At 35.8% G+C, this 19,082-nt stretch overlaps 3 protein-coding genes and 1 non-coding gene across 4 annotated transcripts in view; 3 read left to right on the top strand and 1 right to left on the bottom strand.

Moving 5' to 3' along the window:
* LOC111811290 (protein TIC 21, chloroplastic) overlaps positions 1 to 3,607 on the top strand; it is a 5,449-nt gene extending 1,842 nt beyond the window's left edge. Inside the window, exons 2-4 of the mRNA XM_023698067.1 lie at positions 1,487 to 1,744; positions 2,135 to 2,338; positions 3,161 to 3,607. Coding sequence (XP_023553835.1) covers positions 1,487 to 1,744; positions 2,135 to 2,338; positions 3,161 to 3,274 — 576 coding nt within the window. The 3' untranslated portion in view covers positions 3,275 to 3,607. The remainder of the gene's footprint in view (positions 1 to 1,486; positions 1,745 to 2,134; positions 2,339 to 3,160) is intronic.
* Positions 3,608 to 4,594: 987 nt separating this feature from the next.
* On the top strand, positions 4,595 to 10,139 carry LOC111811295 (protein unc-50 homolog). Its single transcript, XM_023698073.1, has 10 exons — positions 4,595 to 4,888; positions 5,593 to 5,660; positions 5,789 to 5,814; positions 6,980 to 7,070; positions 7,463 to 7,558; positions 8,279 to 8,347; positions 8,588 to 8,646; positions 8,722 to 8,844; positions 9,598 to 9,669; positions 9,753 to 10,139. Exons 1-10 carry the CDS (start codon positions 4,799 to 4,801, stop codon positions 9,815 to 9,817), a joined length of 759 nt encoding a protein of 252 aa, XP_023553841.1. The 5' UTR covers positions 4,595 to 4,798; the 3' UTR covers positions 9,818 to 10,139.
* A 1,217-nt stretch (positions 10,140 to 11,356) lies between these two features.
* Positions 11,357 to 15,605, bottom strand: LOC111811275 (RNA pseudouridine synthase 4, mitochondrial). The gene is made up of 10 exons (XM_023698043.1): positions 15,206 to 15,605; positions 14,933 to 15,001; positions 14,625 to 14,762; positions 14,473 to 14,520; positions 14,301 to 14,381; positions 13,940 to 14,053; positions 13,706 to 13,813; positions 13,476 to 13,584; positions 12,456 to 12,502; positions 11,357 to 12,354 (listed from the first exon to the last, which is right to left on the bottom strand). Exons 1-10 carry the CDS (start codon positions 15,566 to 15,568, stop codon positions 12,016 to 12,018), a joined length of 1,416 nt encoding a protein of 471 aa, XP_023553811.1. The 5' UTR covers positions 15,569 to 15,605; the 3' UTR covers positions 11,357 to 12,015.
* Positions 15,606 to 15,830: 225 nt separating this feature from the next.
* On the top strand, positions 15,831 to 16,026 carry LOC111776541. The gene has a single exon (XR_002812274.1). It is a non-coding gene; the product is annotated as a U2 spliceosomal RNA (small nuclear RNA).
* Positions 16,027 to 19,082: the final 3,056 nt, after the last annotated feature.

Raw genomic sequence — 19,082 nt, 5'->3', positions numbered from 1 at the left:
AAAAAAAAAAAAAAAAAAAAAAAAAAAAAAAAAAAAAAAAAAAAAAAAAAAAAAAAAAAAAAAAAAAATCTAAAAAGGTGAGAGAGGTACTCTCATTTAGTTGGTTCTGAGTGGGATCCCAATTTATTTCGTGTCCCGTTTTAAGATCTTCCCTTTGGTGGGTTCTAGGATCAAGAAGATGTTAAGAGATTTCTTGTGAGAAGGGATCCAAGAAGGGTGGAGACTTTCATCTTGTCGGATGGGAGATTGTGTCCAAGCCAATTTCTTTAGGAGGATTAGGGATAGGAAATCTGAATCTTCGGAAAAAGGCCTTGCTTTTTAAATGGCATTGGCGCTTCGCTTTGGAAGTCCACGCTTTATGGGATAGGAACGTTGTGACCATGCATTGGTTTCTACCTTCTAATTGGGTCTCTAATCCTATGATCAAAGGAACTTTCAGGAATACGCGGAGCTATGGAATACACAAAATTCTCAAGCTCAGTTAGGTTCATCGTTGGGAATAGATTGTCAGTTTTCTTCTGGGAGGATTGCTGGCTGGGGGATAGGCCCCATTGCTGCTGCTTTCCTCATCTTTATCATCATTCCTTGCAAGTTTTCAACTTTTGTAAAGGTAGCCTCTTCTTAACTTTTATACGGTAGTGTGATAAGAGTGGAAAGGCGCCAGTGCATTTAACATATTTAGGGCGAATTAGCATTAGTCTAAGTAGAGAAGTTGAAGTGATTTTGTACAAGAGAGGAGGTTACGTGAGCAGAGAGCAGGTGAGAAAGTGATGGAACTGTGAGTATGCAAATGTGTAAACTTGAGTTCCGAAGGAGGTTCCAAATTGGGCCTTATCTCCCTCAGTTTACTGCCTTTGTTTGAAGCACGAGGAAGCACTAGACCACCTTTTCCTCCATTGTTCTTATACCTTTAACGGTTGGATGTGTTGGAGGTATCTCTCTCAAAACATAGCAAGGATTTTGGGGAACTGTGCTATTAGAGCCTTTGTCTGGATCTTATGGAAAGAAAGAAACCAGAGATCGTTTGAAAACAAGGATATTAGAGAGAGTTTTTATTTTTATTATTTTTTAGGAATATACAGTGTACGGCTTCATGGTGGTGTTCAAATCACAACAAATCCTTTTGTAATTATAGCCCCACTTTAATTTTGGCTTGATTGGAAGGCTTTTCTTTAGTGCTTTTGGGAGGTAGACAAGTGGGGAGTACATTTATGGAAAAAGTATAAACAGTAAGAGGGGACACAAATAACAAGCATCACTGAGAATATCATCGAATTTTGGATTCAATTCCTTTGTCTAATATGTATGTATTATGAAATGGGAAGCCATGGTGGGATATTATGATGCTTGAACTATGTCCAAAATTATCTCACTGCATAACCTCTTCAATTCCAAAATTTGTTACGATTTTTCTTGAAAGGTTCCTAGACTGGCATCACTATCATTATTGCTATCAATAATGAACTAAGTTGCTTTGATGGTTTAGGTGGCAAAGAGATTAGAGAAGACATCAAGGTATTTCAAGAGGTTGGGTAATCTCGGATTTTGGGGACAGTTGGTGTGCACGATTGTCGCTGCCGTTATTCTTTCATTCTCTGTTGTCGTCACCGGGAAAATTACATCACCTGCCACTTTTTATGCTACTGCTGGTGGTATTGTGGCAGCTTTCATTTCTGTATTTTGGTCCTTCGGGTACATTCGGCTTTCTGATAAACTTCAACGGACTGCAAATCAACCCTCCAAGGTATTATAATTTCTGAGTCTCTGTGTTTTCTGATTGCTCGAGATTACTGGAAGGTCAAAAATCGATTTATTTGTTCTTTCAGCCTTCTAAACCACAGAACCAAGTCGGCTAATTTAATCTAACAATAAATAGGATTTCTTTGCTATAAACAAATAGATTTGTTATGAGATTTATCTATTTGAAAATGAGAAAGATAACCTGTACACCACCTCTTGGAATACAATAGGTTATATATCCCAGCTTTTGGCATGCTTCCTTCTTTCCCCCATTTATTTTTGCAAAACTACCTCCAATAGACTATTTTAGCTGCTAAATACGGGCATGTGCAAAATAAAGTAGAATTTGACTGAACTCATGCTTCCTCTTTTTATTTATTGATCCTAATTTCAGGCTCCTCCCCGAGCCGATGTCGTGAATAGCCTAAAAAATGGAATAGTAGTGAACCTACTGGGCATGGGTGCTGCCATTCTGGGGATGCAAGCAACCGTAGGATTGTTAGTTGCTAAGGCTCTTACTTCCTCAGCAATCCCATATTACCAGGGAGTCTCCCCTGGAAATAGCCCTGTTCTTGCTTTGGATGTATTCTTAGTACAGGTACGTTCTTTTTCTTCTCTTCTCAATGGTTATTTTGTTGAAAAACATAAAAGTTCTTCAGATTTTGGATGTGAATGTAATATTATATGATGTATTGACTGCTAGAGCATATCAATCTACTTCTCCTCTGAGTATTGACTATCGTGAGAGTATAAAGAATATACGTTCTTTTGAAAGGAACAATAGGAGCATGGCTGTTAGGATAGGTGAAAGACTGGGAGAGACGCAAAACAGGAAAGCTCTGGAATCCTACGTCGGTTGGAGAGGGGGAACGAAACATTTTTTATAAGGATGTGGAAATCTCTCCCTAATAGAAACATCGAGGGAAAGCCTAGAAGGAAAAGCCCAAAGAAGACAATATCTGTTAGCGGTGGGTTTGGGCCGTTACAAATGGTATCAGAACCAGACACCAAACGATGAGGTTGAGCCCCAAAGGGGGTGGACACGATGCGGTGTGCCAGCAAGGACGCTAGGCTCCAAAGGGGGGTGGATTGGGGGGTCCCACATCGATTGGAGAAGGGAAGGAATGCCAGCGAGGACGTTGGGCCTTGAAGGGGGGTGGATTGTGAGATCCTACATCGGTTGGAGAGGGGAACGAACATTCTTTATAAGGATGTGGAACCTCTCCCTAGTATACGTGTTTTAAAACCTTGAGGGAAAGTCTAAAGAGGACAATATCTGCTAGCGGTGAGCTTGGACCATTACAAAAGCTCACTCGAGCATATAATGAACCCAACTTGTATAAGGCATATCAAAATGTGCATTGATTCTGATGAGATAGCCGTGTGCCATGTAATGACTCCTCAACTTTCCTTTTTGCAGGCTTCTGCAAACACTATTCTCTCTCATTTCCTGGGGCTCGTTTTCTCGTTGGAGCTACTGCGCTCGGTGACATTGCCTGCTACTGAGAGCATTCCTATACCCCGAATGGCATAATCTCCACCGTCGCCCTTCTAGTTGCTTAGATTCGACATCAAAGGCGACACGATATGAATTGATCACGCGTTCAGTGTCCATTTTCAAGTATCGTTTGTATTTTTGTTGCGAGCGTTCTCGTCCATCTGATCAGGGCGCTCTATTTTCTGGTATGGGTGTGGATCAAAAGCCGCTGTTGGTAGGGAACTTGAATAGTTGCAGAGGTCCTTGAAGGTGTTTTCTGCGGATAGCTTCAATTGTATTAGAAGACTGTATCGGCCATGTCAAACTCTACTATCAAAATGTAGATTCAAATATGGTTCTTTGAGTTTTAAGCTCTGTTCCATTTTAATATTTACTTTGTTTTTCTTTTTCTTTAATGAAAAGTATTTACATGGTTGGAACTTCATCTAACCTATTACAAAATTTATTAAAATGTAATCAGGTAATTTTAGTTTTTAGGGGTTTATTAATTTCATTTTAAATAATAATAATAGTTAGTACTATATTCTTAAACTTTCTCTTCAAAAGTTTTAAATTTTTTTAAAAAATACCTTGGAATTAAAAAAAAAATAAAAATACTTTAATTTTAGATAAAAAAATTATTAATATTTGTTTTAAAAAAAGGAAAGAATTAAAAAAATAAGTACTTAATTTTTAAAACTTTCATTAATATTCATATAAAAATTTTAGAAACTTCATATTTATAATTACATTTAAAGAAAAAAAAACGCTTTATACCATATTTTAAAAATACTCATAAACTTTCATAAATGACATTAAAAAATGACATTAAAAAATTTGGAGATAATTTGTAAGATGTCTTTTCGTCTCTAAATTGGCGGTAACAAATTTTGTGAACTTTTTTTTTAAAGTAAAAAGGTGTTAATAGTACTTTAAAATTTTCATGGGTATTTTTTAAAAATTTTCATGGGTATTTTTTAAACCTCCTTAAAAAACTATTAAAAATTTAGTATTTTAATAGAGCGGAACGATTCCATTCAAAATTGATGGTAATAATATTTTTCTAACTTATTTTGTAGTATTATTAAAACTTTTGAAAATTTATGAATATTTTTTAAAACAAAAAACAATGGGTACTTTTATTTTTTATTATTTTTTTAATTTAATAATACAACCGATAAATTAAGCATAATTCTTCTAGTTAAAACTTATTAATAGGTCAAAAAATTGCAACGGTACAGCCAAAATTTAACTAATTATCTTTAGAATATAATAAAAAAAAACATTTTATTTGATAAAAATGTTCCATTAATTAGATAACAAAAAATGTACTTATTTTAAAGTATGCTTATAAACTTGGGCTAAAATCATTTTTAATGTAACATTTGAAGAGAGAGAAAGAGAGAGAGAGAGAGAGAGAGAGATAATTTCCATCTTCCTCGCTCGCTTTCTGAAACTCGTCGACGGAGAAGAGAACAGATCGTCTGTTCGGAAAATTCGCAGATCTCATTGCAAAGAAGTGACTGCAGCAATTCAACTGTCGCAGGAGAAAGAAGGACGCGCAATTTGAAGCTATTAGAGATGTTGCCTACAGCTTCCAGAGGGCGTTCTTCGGCCTCTACATCTCGAGCTAATTCCATGTATCCACAGTACCTCCGTCGAATTGTCAAGGTTATCTCACTCCTTCATATTATGTCTACTCTCCATTTCTAGCAGATCCGTTCCATATGTTAATCAAACTGCTACTTTTCGCATCTAATTTGTAAACGATTCATCTTCACGGATATGGCTGATGAAGTCTGTATAAAATCATTTGATTTTGTATTATTGTTATTTGAGGAATTTGTGTGCCTTTATTCTTTTTTTCTTTTTTTCTTCTTTCTCTCAGTGTAGACATTGGAACAGTGTTGTTATAGTTCGTTCTGAAATTTTGTTCTTATTTTGTATTTTAGTTGCGATTCTTCCTACCTGCTTTGTTTTGGTTGGATCATTTGTTGTTCCGTTATTCCTGATTTACTTCACGCTGTTCAAGCACTGTTTGATCCTTGATGTGTTGGGTGTGGTGCCACGTGGAGTCTTGGATCTTGTGAATCCAAGCAGAAATAGTTGGATAGTTCAGAGCTTGGTCGTGTTTGATGAGAACAAGTTTCAGTTGCCCTCTGGATTTGTAATGTAGTTTATTGCATTCTCAACATGCTTTAGCTAGTTCTGTTCTTTTGCAGTTCTTGAAATTTTGTCTTATTCTTGGTTACAAATAAATTGTTGGAAATTGGCCACAAAATGAAGCTAATGTTCTTTCAATTTCCTTCTTATGTGATGTTGCTTGCTGGATGCCATTAATTTCATAAGTCATCACTTTATTTGGCTAATTGCAGTGGCAACAAATGGACATCGAATATACATTCTGGCAAATGCTTCATCTATGCACTTCACCAAAAGTTGTGTACGTATTGGTTCTTATTGGCTATTGTCACTCACTAACAGCTGTAGCGTACTCTGTTTCAAGTTTGTTTTTGCCCTTTTTTAATCGTTGCTATTTGGACTTTTGGTGGAATTTTGCTTTGGATGCAGCTATCAGCATACCAAGTATCACAAGCGTAAGTACATCTCCCATCAAAGAGTCCTGTTTTGTTTGTTTGTTTGTTTGATTGTTTGTGCTGATTATAATGGTGCTGAAGAACCCATAATTGTACTCACGATTTACGGTTATATGTAATCCAGTTTACAAGTTGTTTAGATATTTTCCAATATGCACTTTTCCCTTTAACAGTGTGTTGATTTCCTCTCATATTTAGTCACTACCAACGTAATATGCTACCAGGTGAAGAAAGTGATTTTTTGTCTAAACCCAAAACAATTTCTTTTTCTTAAAAGATTGCAGGGCTTTATACTCGGATTGATACACATGTATTGGATTAGCATGTGTACTTCCGAGGGGAAGTTTATTTCTATTTTTTTTTTTTTTAAATGTCTGAAGTCATTGGTGAAATAAGTGATGGAGACATCGGGGTGTATTGTTAAATTTTGGGAGACTGTTGCTTAGGCCTCTTACTCTTGCTTGTTAGGATTACCCTTTGGGTGAAGTTATCATCCATCCTAGAACACAAGTTTTAAATTAGTATTTGAAGTTAATATCTAATCTTATTCTAATGGTTAAATTACAAGTTTAGTCTCTAGACTTTCAGATTTAGGTCTATTTAGCCCCTGAACTCTCTAGTTGGGATGGAGTCAAAGATCTCTCCAACATTGTTATGAGGGAAACAAAATTGACTATATAGGCTATTACATGGGGGTCATATCTAGTGTAGTGTTTAAACCCAAGATCAATATCTTTTCTTTTTAAATGTGATTTTGTCACTATTTTATTTCATATGCACAAAAGTTTATGGGATGTCTATTTTCATCTGGAAATTACAAAAGAAAAAAAAAAAGATCGGTTAGCAATCTTGTTTTACTGGCTTAAAGGGATCAATATTACCTTTGAAAGAAAGGATAGAAACCTTATTTATCTTTATGATCTTATCTTGTATACAGAAGCCACATACAGTAAGCTACATAATTTTTTTGGAACTGTTTTTATAACCTCCATTAGCCTTAGTCGTCTTCTTCCTTTTGTTATATTTCATGGCATTAATGAATTTTGTTTCCCTTTCCAAAAGAAAAAAAAAATGTATCTTAACGATAGATGTAATATGTGTAGTATAAAGGCTTTTCATCTGTTAGAACTCAAATGAAAAGTTGTTTGCTATTTTCTTGTGTCAGAAACTAAGAATCAATGGGCACGTGATGATCCTGCTTTTGTTGTGATCTGCAGTCTTCTTTTGGCAATCGCAACTTTGGCTTACTGTGCTGCGTAAGTGTAGCCAATGCTTCTATGTAGTATCTCATCTCTTTGTTGGTTTATTTTTTAATGAAGCACACGTTCATTAAAGTAGGTCATTTTCTAAATATTTGTGTCTGTTTGTTTGTGTGTGAGTGAGAGAATCTTGAGAAGGTGTACCAGCCTCTTCGTCTCTCCCACAAAGAACATATAGGCATACACTCGCACAAACACCAAAACAGGAGATAAATTGGAAGAAACATGTACACCTATACACTTTATGTGATAATTGTTTTCTTCTCTCTCGATTGGTTATAATAGGAGTTTTATTTATATATATTATTATAAAGTTGTCTATTAAAAAATTCAGCTAATTTATGCCTTAGTTGTGTTTTCTGATTGTCAAATTTTGTTAATAATTTCAGATATGATCATAGTGCAGCACATGCCACTTTTGTAGTTATTTCAGTACTGCTCTTCCATTTGCTAATAACTGGGGCGATTTTGGCTACTGGTTGTTGGTAAGCTATTTCCCTGCTGTGAGTGCATGTTGCTAAATCATTTTGCCAACAAATTATTTTTCTTTGTCCAAGAAATATTCATCATTTGCTATAATTTCGAATGGATCTTATATTCTAGATACGATTATTTGTTCTCTTGGCTGTCTTCATTTGTACTTGGGACTTTACTCCTCTTAATTAGACGTGCCTTGTTTAAAACTTCCTTGACTTTAATTTCAGATATTTGTTTCTGCACTGAATGAAATAGGCACATGTACAATATGAATGAAAGTTAGGAAACATTTTGGTGGATCATATCTTCTGGATAATGGTTGACATCAGCACTAAGGACACGAGCCACTCTAATTTTTAGAATAGTAGATCTATAGTTTTCCTGTTACGCGTGTTGGGCATGAGTTTGGTGCGTTTCTTTATCAGCTAAAGAGATGATGTAGCTTCAAACAAAGAATAGGAAATCTAGATCTTTTCTTTTTTTCCTTGCTGAGGTCCTCTGTATTCTGATGCAATTTCCTTTCAGATGTCTATGTAAAATTATGTTGAAGTCCCCGTGTAGTTCCTGTCCTTTAACAACCTGTTAATGCTGAATTATCATCACAGTTGACCTCTTGTGCATTTGTATGAAAAATTTCACATTCCTTCAATCTTTATTGTTCAAAATGTTTTTATTACATGCCGATATAATTTATAGTGATCAATTTCATCATTCAAATGTACTTTCAGGTTATTAACAAATTCTTACCTTCGGGAAGAGACACCGGGCAGTCATGTAGTTGAGCAACGGGTTGAGTGGTAAGATCTTTAACTCTCAATTTTAGCTATACTCAGGATTGCTTATGGCTTATTTCAACTTCTGTTAAACATCAGTTTTTAGGACCAAATTATTTTGATGCATCGTTTAGTTTTGTGTTTCTGGTGGCCTTTTGGGTTTTAATATTCTATTATATTTACGCAATGTCTTCCCCTTTGTTCCCTAAAAATTAGTGGATTGACATATGGTTTATTTGTTTGTTTACTTTTCACTGGTTCAAGGCTCTATGCATTTGATGTGCACTGTAATTCTTTCTTCCCAATGTTCGTCTTGCTTTACGGTGAGTATGATAATAGCTTTTGTTTATGTTTTGTTTTCAAGCATTTACGGCTCTGAAGTCCTGGTTTCGTTGCAGTGATCCATTATTTTATATCACCGCTTCTGGTGGCCCATGGCTTCATTCCGTTATTGCTATCAAATTTGCTTTTCATGATTGGGGCTTCGTATTACCACTACGTCAACTTTTTAGGTTATGATGGTAAGCAATATTTTCTTTCATGTTCCTATCAGATCTATATATTTTGTGTCGATTGCATTAATAATTTTATGGATTACTGAACCATAGAGGTCAGAGCCTTTTTCTCTTCATGGCTAGAACTTTTGGTTCTTTTAGAAATTTCAGTTAGGTGCCATTTAGGAAGTCGTGCTTTGGATTTTAATCTGAAGGTTATGGTATCTACAATATTGAGGTGAGATTAAGTGTGGTTTAGAAGGGCTTCTGAGGACTTCTCTTCTTAAAAAACAATGATAAAACTTTGTAGAAGTACTTTTAGGAGAAGCATTAGTTAAGTGCTTGTGCCTTTTTGGAGAGTAAAATACTTCTATAATCATATTTCCAAACACTATACACATTTGAAAATGGACATTTTAACTATTAAAAGTACTTCCCACCAGAGAAATCGCCTCAAACTCGTTCGATAATCTAATGAGTTAAGGGCGTGGTTGAAGCGTGGGGTGGAGTTAGAAGACAGATTTTAATTCGACAAATGGCCTGTGAATGAATTGAGTGTAGGCTAAAACTTTTCAGTTTGCAATTGGTGGAGGTGAGAGGAAGTGCTTGTTCCCAACTTCTAGCTCTTCTTAGTCCATAATGGACTCAGTTGAAAGTTTTGTTCAACTTATGTCATATATATTTGGTACGAGAGAAGGTGCATGATTTAGCTACTAATCAATGACACATGTGTTCTAATAAAACAATCCATAAACTGAGAGACCGTGTGCCCCAATGCAGTACTGCCATTTTTGGAGAAAACCACCGTCTTCCTCTATCCAATCGGCGTGGTCTTTGTCCTTACTCCGATCTGTAAGTCATAACGAAACCTCGAACTCCCATTTTCAGAGCTCTTGTGCTTCAATCACATCTCATTTCCCTTTTTTTGCCTGCAGTTATCCTGATTGGCTTCAACCCTTCAAGATACTTCATGAATATGTACTTTAGTCAGAACTTATAATCTCTCGATTTACGGATTCGGCTACAGCTTACCTTGAGGCAGGAGGATTAATAGATCAATGATTTCATCCACGCAAGTCACTAATGACTGCATTTGTTTAGAAATGAGGAAGAGTCCGCGGTGGTTACAGCCTCAGTTGCTAATGAGTGATATCAGGAACTGTAGGGGGTAGGAACTTGGTATCTTGTGCTTTCACAGTTGCAAGTGAGGTGACGCGGCTGATTTTTTGATGAAATAGATCTGTTGAATATATTATAATGATTTTTACCTGATACACTTTGTTTGCAGTTTACATAAAATTCACACTTGAAACATTTATTTAGATCTCTTTCCAGTTGACAAGAAACAACCATGTTCCCTTTGCGGATGTCCTGTGAAGTACAGATGATAAACAGGTAAATTAGTTACAGACATGACCCAACCCTACTTTTTCTTATGGAATATGATAATGTCTCGGAATTTTCCTCAGTTTTAAATCACAAGGACAAGGAATGGTAAAGGAATCATTATTTTGTTAGATTTTGTTTGATCTTATTTTGATTTTTACTGGGAATGGCTATGGGATTGGAGTATTGCCCTTCACTCCTATCAATTCGGGAACTGGGAAGTTTCACGTTTGTGTCTATTTTGTCTATAAATTGGATTTGAGGAAGAAGATGGCGAAGGGCGAAGCCTATGAATAAGGAGAATGTAGTGAAGATAGGGCGATTTCGCCCTTCGAATAAGGAGAATGTAGTGAAGATATGGCGATTTTACCTACCAGAAAGAAATCTCTAAACGTAGGCTAAATTAATATATCTCTTGTTAGCTGTGTCTATATTATCTATGTCTATGATACAAAATTTTCAAAAGTTCTTATAATTTCCTTAAATTTTTAAGAAAATTAAAAATTATATATAAAGAACGGTTAATAGTTCTACTAGTTTCATTAATACTTTTAAAAAAACTTAAAAATTCAACAATATTCTAAAACTTCTTTTTTAAAAAAATACTCTTACCATGTAATTTAAATTTAAAAAATATCTATGAACTTTAGAAAAAAAAAAATTAACTTTTTTAGGTTTTTATGCTAACAAATATGTATCTACTCAATTATATTTTTAAATTAATTTTTTTAAGCGTATTATTAAAATTTTATTAAAAAAAAAGAATTAGTATGGATAAAATTTTAAAAGTTCTGTTAAACAAAAATTTTAATAGTGTTTTTTAAACAAAATATTAATAATTTATATTGAAAATTAATGATAAAAGATATTCCAAAGTAATATTAACAATTTTTGAAAGTTCAAGGACCGAAGTGTACCAGTTATAGTGTCCACGGTAAACGGTGAGAGTAATATTGAAATTTTTTTAGAAATATTTTTAGATTGGTACATCTTTAATTTTGTATTAATTTAACCTAAAACTTAATAACATAATTTTCTCCAACTCCCTCGATTAATACCTGCTCTATCCCGTGCAATCCATATACATCTTAACTAGTTGACATAGGCTCCTATGGAAAGTAGTTCCGTGCTATAATAAACATGCATAAATTAGTTATTAGAATCAACTCGAGCATATAACTAGAATGATAAATATTCAATTCTCCTTTACACCTCGTTGAGCTCAAAAAATAAAATCACAGCTTAGATTTGGCAGTGCCTAGACAGTCATGGGATTACTTCTTGCTGGGAAGTTTTTCCTTCTTGCTTCATACCTTATAAAGGGATTCCGACCGAATACAGCAGAAGAACACAGCTATAATGAGTGGAATAACTTTGGTTAAACTTGCACCGTAGAGCGTTGAAGAATCTACAGCCCCAAATAACATGTTTAAAAGATTAAACATCCAGAAACAACCTCAAAAGTATTATTCTGATTGGACGAGACGAGTCATCCAGACTTCTTGAGGCAAAGAACGGGGCTGGCTAAAGAGAATAGATTCTCGATGATGACAATGGATCCTATGCTAAGTGTATGTAAACTTTCAATTTTGTATCTAATAGATCGTGCTTCAATATCACACGGCCTCTTTGGATTTACGAGGGCGAAGGAGCATCCAACCCAACTCGAGCCATCCCATCCCTGAAGAGTCATAATCTAGATAACGATTTGCAGTGATCGGGCAAAAGAAATTGCTAAAGGGGAAGGTTTGGGCAGGCAGGGTTGTTGAAAGGATGAAAAAGTGGTTGGTCCAGAAAATTTGATGGCAAACTCTAATTATTTATGATATCCCAACTTCTTTGCATGTATGAAGGCAAAGGAGCATCCAACTCCAGACGTTCCAATCTTGAGCAGTCATGATCTAGAGAATCATTATGCAGTGCGCAAGAGACATCTGGTAAAGTCAGATGCTTACAATGAAGGTGTAGGCGAGGGTTGTTTTCTGCAATACTTCCACTTTCAAAGTCAAGACCAAAAGGAAGGGATTGTTTCTTTCCTTGATTCTTGTGGGAATTATGAGGAAATGGTTTCCAGTTTCTATGTGCTTGCCATCCATATTTGTAGTCTCCAACTATAGGCGTTCCTAATACCTCGGCACAATGAACACGAAGCTGCATTAGACACACACAAGACGAGGTATATTCAGCTAAGAATATGTAGAAAACAAGACTAGAACTTATCGTAATTGGAGCAATGGGGTTCGGGACGGTACCTGATGTTTTCTTCCAGTGAGGGGACACAACTCCAACCAAGTGTATCCTGCACAATTTCCTTGTAATAAATGAACATAATCTGATATTTACATGAAAGGTTTGTTTAAAACTATTAATTCTCTTAATCAAAATAACCTAGTGCAAAGTGCTTTGTCCTTTACATGCGAAACACTCTTTCCTACGTGTGAGACATTCTTTCCAAAGTCGGGCAAGTAGAATTATATCCAACTACTTGAGCATTACGTATCGACATCAGCCTCACGGTTTTAACGCGTCTACTAGTAAGAGGTTTCCACAACCTTACATGGAATGTTTCGTTTTTCTCTCTAACCGATGTGGGATCTCACAATCCACCCCCTTGGGGGCACAACTTCCTTGCTGGCACACCACCTGGTGTCTGGCTATGATTAACGAGTCTACTAGTGAGAAGTTTCCACACCCTTACGAGGAATGCTTCGTTTCCCTCTCCAACCGTTGTGGGATCTCACACCTACCCTCTTGATTATAAAAAGACCCTTCCCTTCCCAGTCAAATGATCAGATGCAAGCTTTATTAGAAATAAGATCAAGTGATGATCTCATATGCATAATACAAACAACCCAATTATTCTAAAGAATGAAAAACTACGAAGTTCATTCTTTTTATGCATGTTCGTATGACGTTGATAGGCCTCAGCCTCAATTTTATTTATCAACAGTCTCAGGTGAAGATTTGAGGACTTCCCGGTCTCTCTCTATTCTCATAAGAGGACTCGATTTCAATGAAATTAGCAAAAATATATCTGCCCCACTCAACTAAACAGCTTACATACTTCTCACTGCACCCCCACCCCCCTCCTAACTAGCAACATTCCTTAGGACCCACACACACACTTTAATATTTCTCATGTGTAAGCTTTTGTAATTGGGGTCTAACAGATATTCCAGTATGCCTTCACTATTCCGATGAATAATGTCTACTGCTTGGAAAATCATATGTGAAACTTTAAATGCTTCATGTCAAAAGGGTGAAGTGCAAACCATGATGAGTTTTGATCACTTTATATGTAGTAATTGCGTGTTGAAAAGGCATAGATTCAGCATTGTCAACGACCATAATTTGCTCAGATCTTCCATCGTCCAACACCATCTGAAACCATTAGAAGCATACATAAATTTCAAGACAACATATAAGGAAAGAAACAGATAGCACAAAGAAACCAATGCAAGTGTATGATTACTCAGTATAAGATAAGACTTTATACACAAACCTTTACAAGTGGGGCTGTAATCAATCCCTTTGTACGTCTTGGAGAACCAATTACAAGTGCCCAATACCTCTTTTGCAAAATCTTTTTCTCCCTATCAACATGGTTCGCCTTCAACGCAATGAAAAAATAAAATAATTTATCATGTCAGTTTGAGTGATGGCAATACTTTATTCGCGTCTTTATCTCTATCAGATTTATGTTTCTTAAGAACAATATAGGTACAGAGAAAAATACATGTTTCGATGCCCCAAGAGTTTTCTCACGGAAGATAGAATGAAGAACTGAAGTACTTGTGGAAGTCCTGCCCATTATCAAGATGCCACTGCTGTCCCTGTCAAGCCTGTGTACCTAGCAATAAGCAAAGCCCATAACTTTGTTTGTAACAAGATAAGGATTTTCAAGTTCAAACTAGAAAGATACCAGAGTCAAAGTTCATCATTTAAAGGTCAAGTTCAAACACCATTAATTAACACCAAGCACAACGTACAATACTTCTGACTGAATTCAACATAAAGAAGCAAAACTCTAAAGAATTGGGAAAAAAAATTGATGCTGGTTTTTATAACAAAATCTAATATTTCGAAGAAAAACTTACTAGCCGAGGTGGCTCTGAGTAGTCATAACTTAAACAACTGGCAGCCAATTCATCTAAACTTCTTTTGACGCCAATACCTCCCTGCATAAACATTTTATTTGCTAGAATTTCGTAAATTTGAAGACCATGACTACTCAAAACGATCAATCAATGGTACGAGTTGAATGCATACCTGTACGGGCAAGCCAGGAGGTTTATTGATAGCAAGTATAGCTGGATCCTGACACAATAAAAAAGCGTCACAAGCAGCAGAAGGAACTAACAGTTCTTAATTGCAACAATCAGGCAACAACATAGAGGGAAAAAACAGTGAAAAGTGAAAACCTTATATAAAACTAGACTATGAATGAATTTCTTTTCTTCTTTATTGCAACAATCCGGAGCTCTCTCTGTAGGAAATACTTGAACGGAGATGGGGAGACAAAGTTTATCACCTATGTTCAGAATGTCATTGGCTGCCACCTTGCAATAACTTTAAAATGTTAGTAACAAATTAAGGAAGTTTTCTTCCATGTGGAAAGCACGATTATAACCATCTTCAATGCATAGCAGCGTACATAATGAAATGTTCACAAATCAGAATATAAACATAGCAATTAATATCAATCGAAGTAGACAAAATAACTGCTCACTCTTTTAAGTTGGTCTCGAGCTTCCAAATTACATTCAGAATTTTCAATCATAGAAGACCCTCGTCGAACCTGAAAGATATCAAAAGGAAAAGATTCATAAACTGAGTAACGTGCTAAAATTTAACAATGAACACGAAATCTGACAATGCTAATTACCACATTAACATTCAATTGCATGCATTAATGACATTTCGTGGTCTTATTTGATCTAGCTTGACTAATCATTCAATTGCAAGAATTTAACATAGGATTAAGTGAAATTGAGGATGAAACCTTTCTTAGTCGAAATAGCTTCTGCACAAGGCTCCTCGGCAGCTCCGGGCAGCAGCGGAACACCCATTTCAGGGCGGTGATTGCGGTGGTGGAAGTTTCTGCTTCGGCTTGAGCTCCTCCGTTCATTATGCGATTACCTAAAGCCGAGCCGTTTACAGTCGCAGTAAATGGAGGCAACGTGAACCATCTATTGCTTCCCTTCTCATTTTTCTGTTCGGATACTGTTTCGGTGGCGTTACTCAAGGCGAAGGTGGACTTCCGCTCACAAAAAATTGAGAAATGGAGGCTTTCGCCGCCGGGAGCGGCGGAAGATGGGAAAGAACGTCGGATAACAGAGCGACGGAGGACTGCCGGAAGCACCATGGCGGGGGCGTCAAAGGAGGAGGAAACGAACAAACCAAACAAGGGGTTTCATATTTAGACTGAAAACAAGAAAAATGGGCCGAAGATATATTGCCTACAAGGCCCATCTTGCAGTCACTGGGCCGAATGGCATAAATTTTTAGGCCCATATTGGAAGTGTGCCGGAAGAGAATAATTTAAAAGTTTGTCCCACATCGGAAAGCGTCGTATAAGCGTGTACCAAATGGCACTATAAAATGAGCCCTCACCCATGATCTTAGGCATACCTTTCTCGGCCTTTTGGCTAAGATCAAGTGTAGTATCTGTTCTTATCAGTTTAATATCTGATACGTGGGCCATCAGCCCACATGATATTAAATTAATTTTTTATGGGTGAAGGCCCATCACAGTAGCTTGCTGCTGGGGTCTTCGAGAGTCGCCCTTGTGTTGCACTACAGCATGGGCCAGGCGCGACCCTCCAAGCCCAATTCAAATATTCTCTGCCCCTTATTTTTAGTTAATATTTGTGATTGATGGTATTAAAGAGGTATCTTAGTTTCTACAATGTTACATTATACATAATAGATATGATGCAAGTATCTTAATATAACCTCGAATTCTTTATTCATTGGCCCGACTTCAGCTGAACGGTCTCGATCTCTGTGAGACTTGTCTTCTTAATTCGACTTGCAGTCTCTGTGCGACTTGTCGACTCTTGCACCGGGTTTTGTGTCTCTTTATGAACTCACTCAACTGGGTTTTGTCTTTTTATGAACTCACTCAACTGGGTTTTGTCTTTTTATGAACTCACTCAACTGGGTTTTGTCTTTTTATGAACTCACTCCACCAACCAACTATGACAATATCTAGTGGTTTGAACTAAATCAAAGAGTATTAGTGGTGGATTTGGGCGGGTTTAGACTGGGTTAGGGGGTTTGGGTTTAGACCGGGTCAAACCAGACAATATTAGCGTTCAATATTAGCGTTAAAATGGATAGAATGGATAGACGGGGATTTGAGTAGTGGTTTGGATTGGGTCAAAGTAGACAATATTAGTAGACTGGGTCAAAGTAGGGTGCCTTCGAGAACGCGGACACAGGTGCTGCATGGATGGCTGTCGTCAGCTCGTGCCGTAAGGTGTTGGGTTAAGTCCCATAACGAGCGCAACCCTCGTGTTTAGTTGCCGACCGTTGAGGTGGAAACCCTGAGCAGACTGCCGGTGATAAGCCGGAGGAAGGTGAGGATGACGTCAAGTCATCATGCCCCTTATGTCCTGGGACTGGGTCAAAGTAGACAATACACTGAGAGTTGACACTGGGCGGTGTGCCAGCAAGTTACAAATAGTATCAGAGCTAGACACCAAGCAATGTGCCAGCAAGTTACAAATAGTATCAGAGCCAGACAGCAAACGGTGTGCCAGTGAAAACGCTGGACCCTCGTCAACGGGCTGTGTACCAGCAAGTTACAAATAGTATCAGAGCTAGACAACAAGCAGTGTGCCAATGAGAATGTTGGACCCCGTCAACAGGCGGTGTACCAGCAAGTTGCAAATAGTATCAGAGCTAGGCAACAAGCAGTGTGTGAGTGAGAACATTGGACCCCAAGGGGGGTAAATTGTTAGATCATACATCGGTTAGAGAAGAAAACAGAACATTCCTTATACAAGGGTGTAGAAACATCTCTCGAGTAAACGCGTTTTAAAACTGCAAAACTGACGACGATACGTAACAGATATTGTCTCTCTAGATAATCAAGAGTAGATTATCTAGATAAAGGTGTAAAAACATCTACTAGCTCTTATTTAGTATCACTCGACTAAAATACGACTCAAATTCTGGTCCTATACTCGTGATTATCTCTGTTTCCATGTTCTTATCTCTTGCCTTTCCGGGTTCATTTAGAAACTTTGGAGGCTGTTTATGAATGTTCATCACAATTGAAATAGATATCTATTTCCAAAGCTCCTACCACTGTGAGGTACCCTTTTGTGTTCATCTCGTTCGCCCACAGCCACACCCACAACCACTCCTTTCGTCTTGTCAACCTGTCTTTGGCTCAGCCACCTTTCATGCACGCTGCCCAACACTATTCAGAAACAGTCCAAATATTTTCATTTATTTCAACCAAATAAAGTTTTATATACAAATTAATAACTGAATAACTTCATTGATATAATTCATAAATTTCAACTTTCATACCCATTATTTTTAGAATTTTATACATTTATTTTATAATTTATTGAGCCTAAGAAAAAAAAAATAATGATATTCGGTGCGAGAACTTATTAAAGAGTTAGATTAAGACGTTTGAAAATTAATAGTTTAAGAATGATTTATTTTGGGTCCTAAATGGACTTTTATTAGTTTATAATATATTATAATAAACATATTTTAATTTAAAAAAGAAATTATGTAACGTAATTTTACCATTAAATTTTTTTTACCATCTTTAAACATCATCCTAAAATTACTAGAAAAATACATTGTTGCAGAAAATGAAAAAGAAAACAAAGAACTCGTACGCTCGTAGTAATAAATTCATTCCTAGAGCAAAGAGAAAAGTCTATCAAATTAAAGTTCCGACAAAAAAATATTCCATCACATTTTTTACCATTATTATTCGGTCACATATATTTAATACAAACGAAGTACATCGTGTTCATTTAAACTATAAATGAAGGAGATAACGGGGACGAAGACGAGGACGAGGACGAAGACAAAAAAATATATGCATTTAATTTTTTCAACTAAGTACGTTGTACTATAATATTATGTTTTTTAGTTGAATTTGTTAATATATATATATTTTTATAGAAAATAGATTCAAAAATAAAAATGGTCAATTAAAAAGATTCTTTAAAATAAATATTTTTTTAAAAATAAAAATTATCATGAGTGGCTCAAAATGGAAATAGACGATAATGGAAATGGAAAAGACTTCTTTATCCTCGTACAATGAATATTCCTGACCTTAAGTCATATATTTAAAAATATTGAAATCAAGTCGACAAGCTTTTCAAGGTAGGTCTCTACCTCGAAAAGAAGCTATTATCCTTTATTGCCTTCGTCCATATTAAAACGCGTTCTTCCAAGTTTTTTAGATTGTTTTATCCATTATCGATATATTTATAAATAAGAGAGTTTGATACGATAATAAGGATTATTCGATATCTATCTTTTGTAAATGACGGATTAAAATATTCATTTTCATATTGATACATCCGTTGCTATATTGATGAGTCGTTAATATTATAAAATCACATTAATTTTATGAATAAATTGATACTTTTATTATATAATAAAAAATAGTTGAAATATAAGAAACAAAAAATTAATATTATTATATACTTCCCCAGTGTAAAAATAATTACAAATTATTAATAAATAATTTATTGAAACAAATAAAAATTCTAAATTTTTATCTAAAATAAAATATATGTTATATTAATTTACACTGGGGAAATAATTACAAAATATTAATATATATTACAAAATATTAATATATATTTTGTCCTTTTTTTTTTGTTTTTTTTAAA

This window comes from Cucurbita pepo, chromosome LG15 (assembly GCF_002806865.2).
Source record: "Cucurbita pepo subsp. pepo cultivar mu-cu-16 chromosome LG15, ASM280686v2, whole genome shotgun sequence".
NCBI classification, from domain to species: domain Eukaryota; kingdom Viridiplantae; phylum Streptophyta; class Magnoliopsida; order Cucurbitales; family Cucurbitaceae; genus Cucurbita; species Cucurbita pepo.
This window is presented reverse-complemented; position numbering and strand designations above follow the sequence as displayed.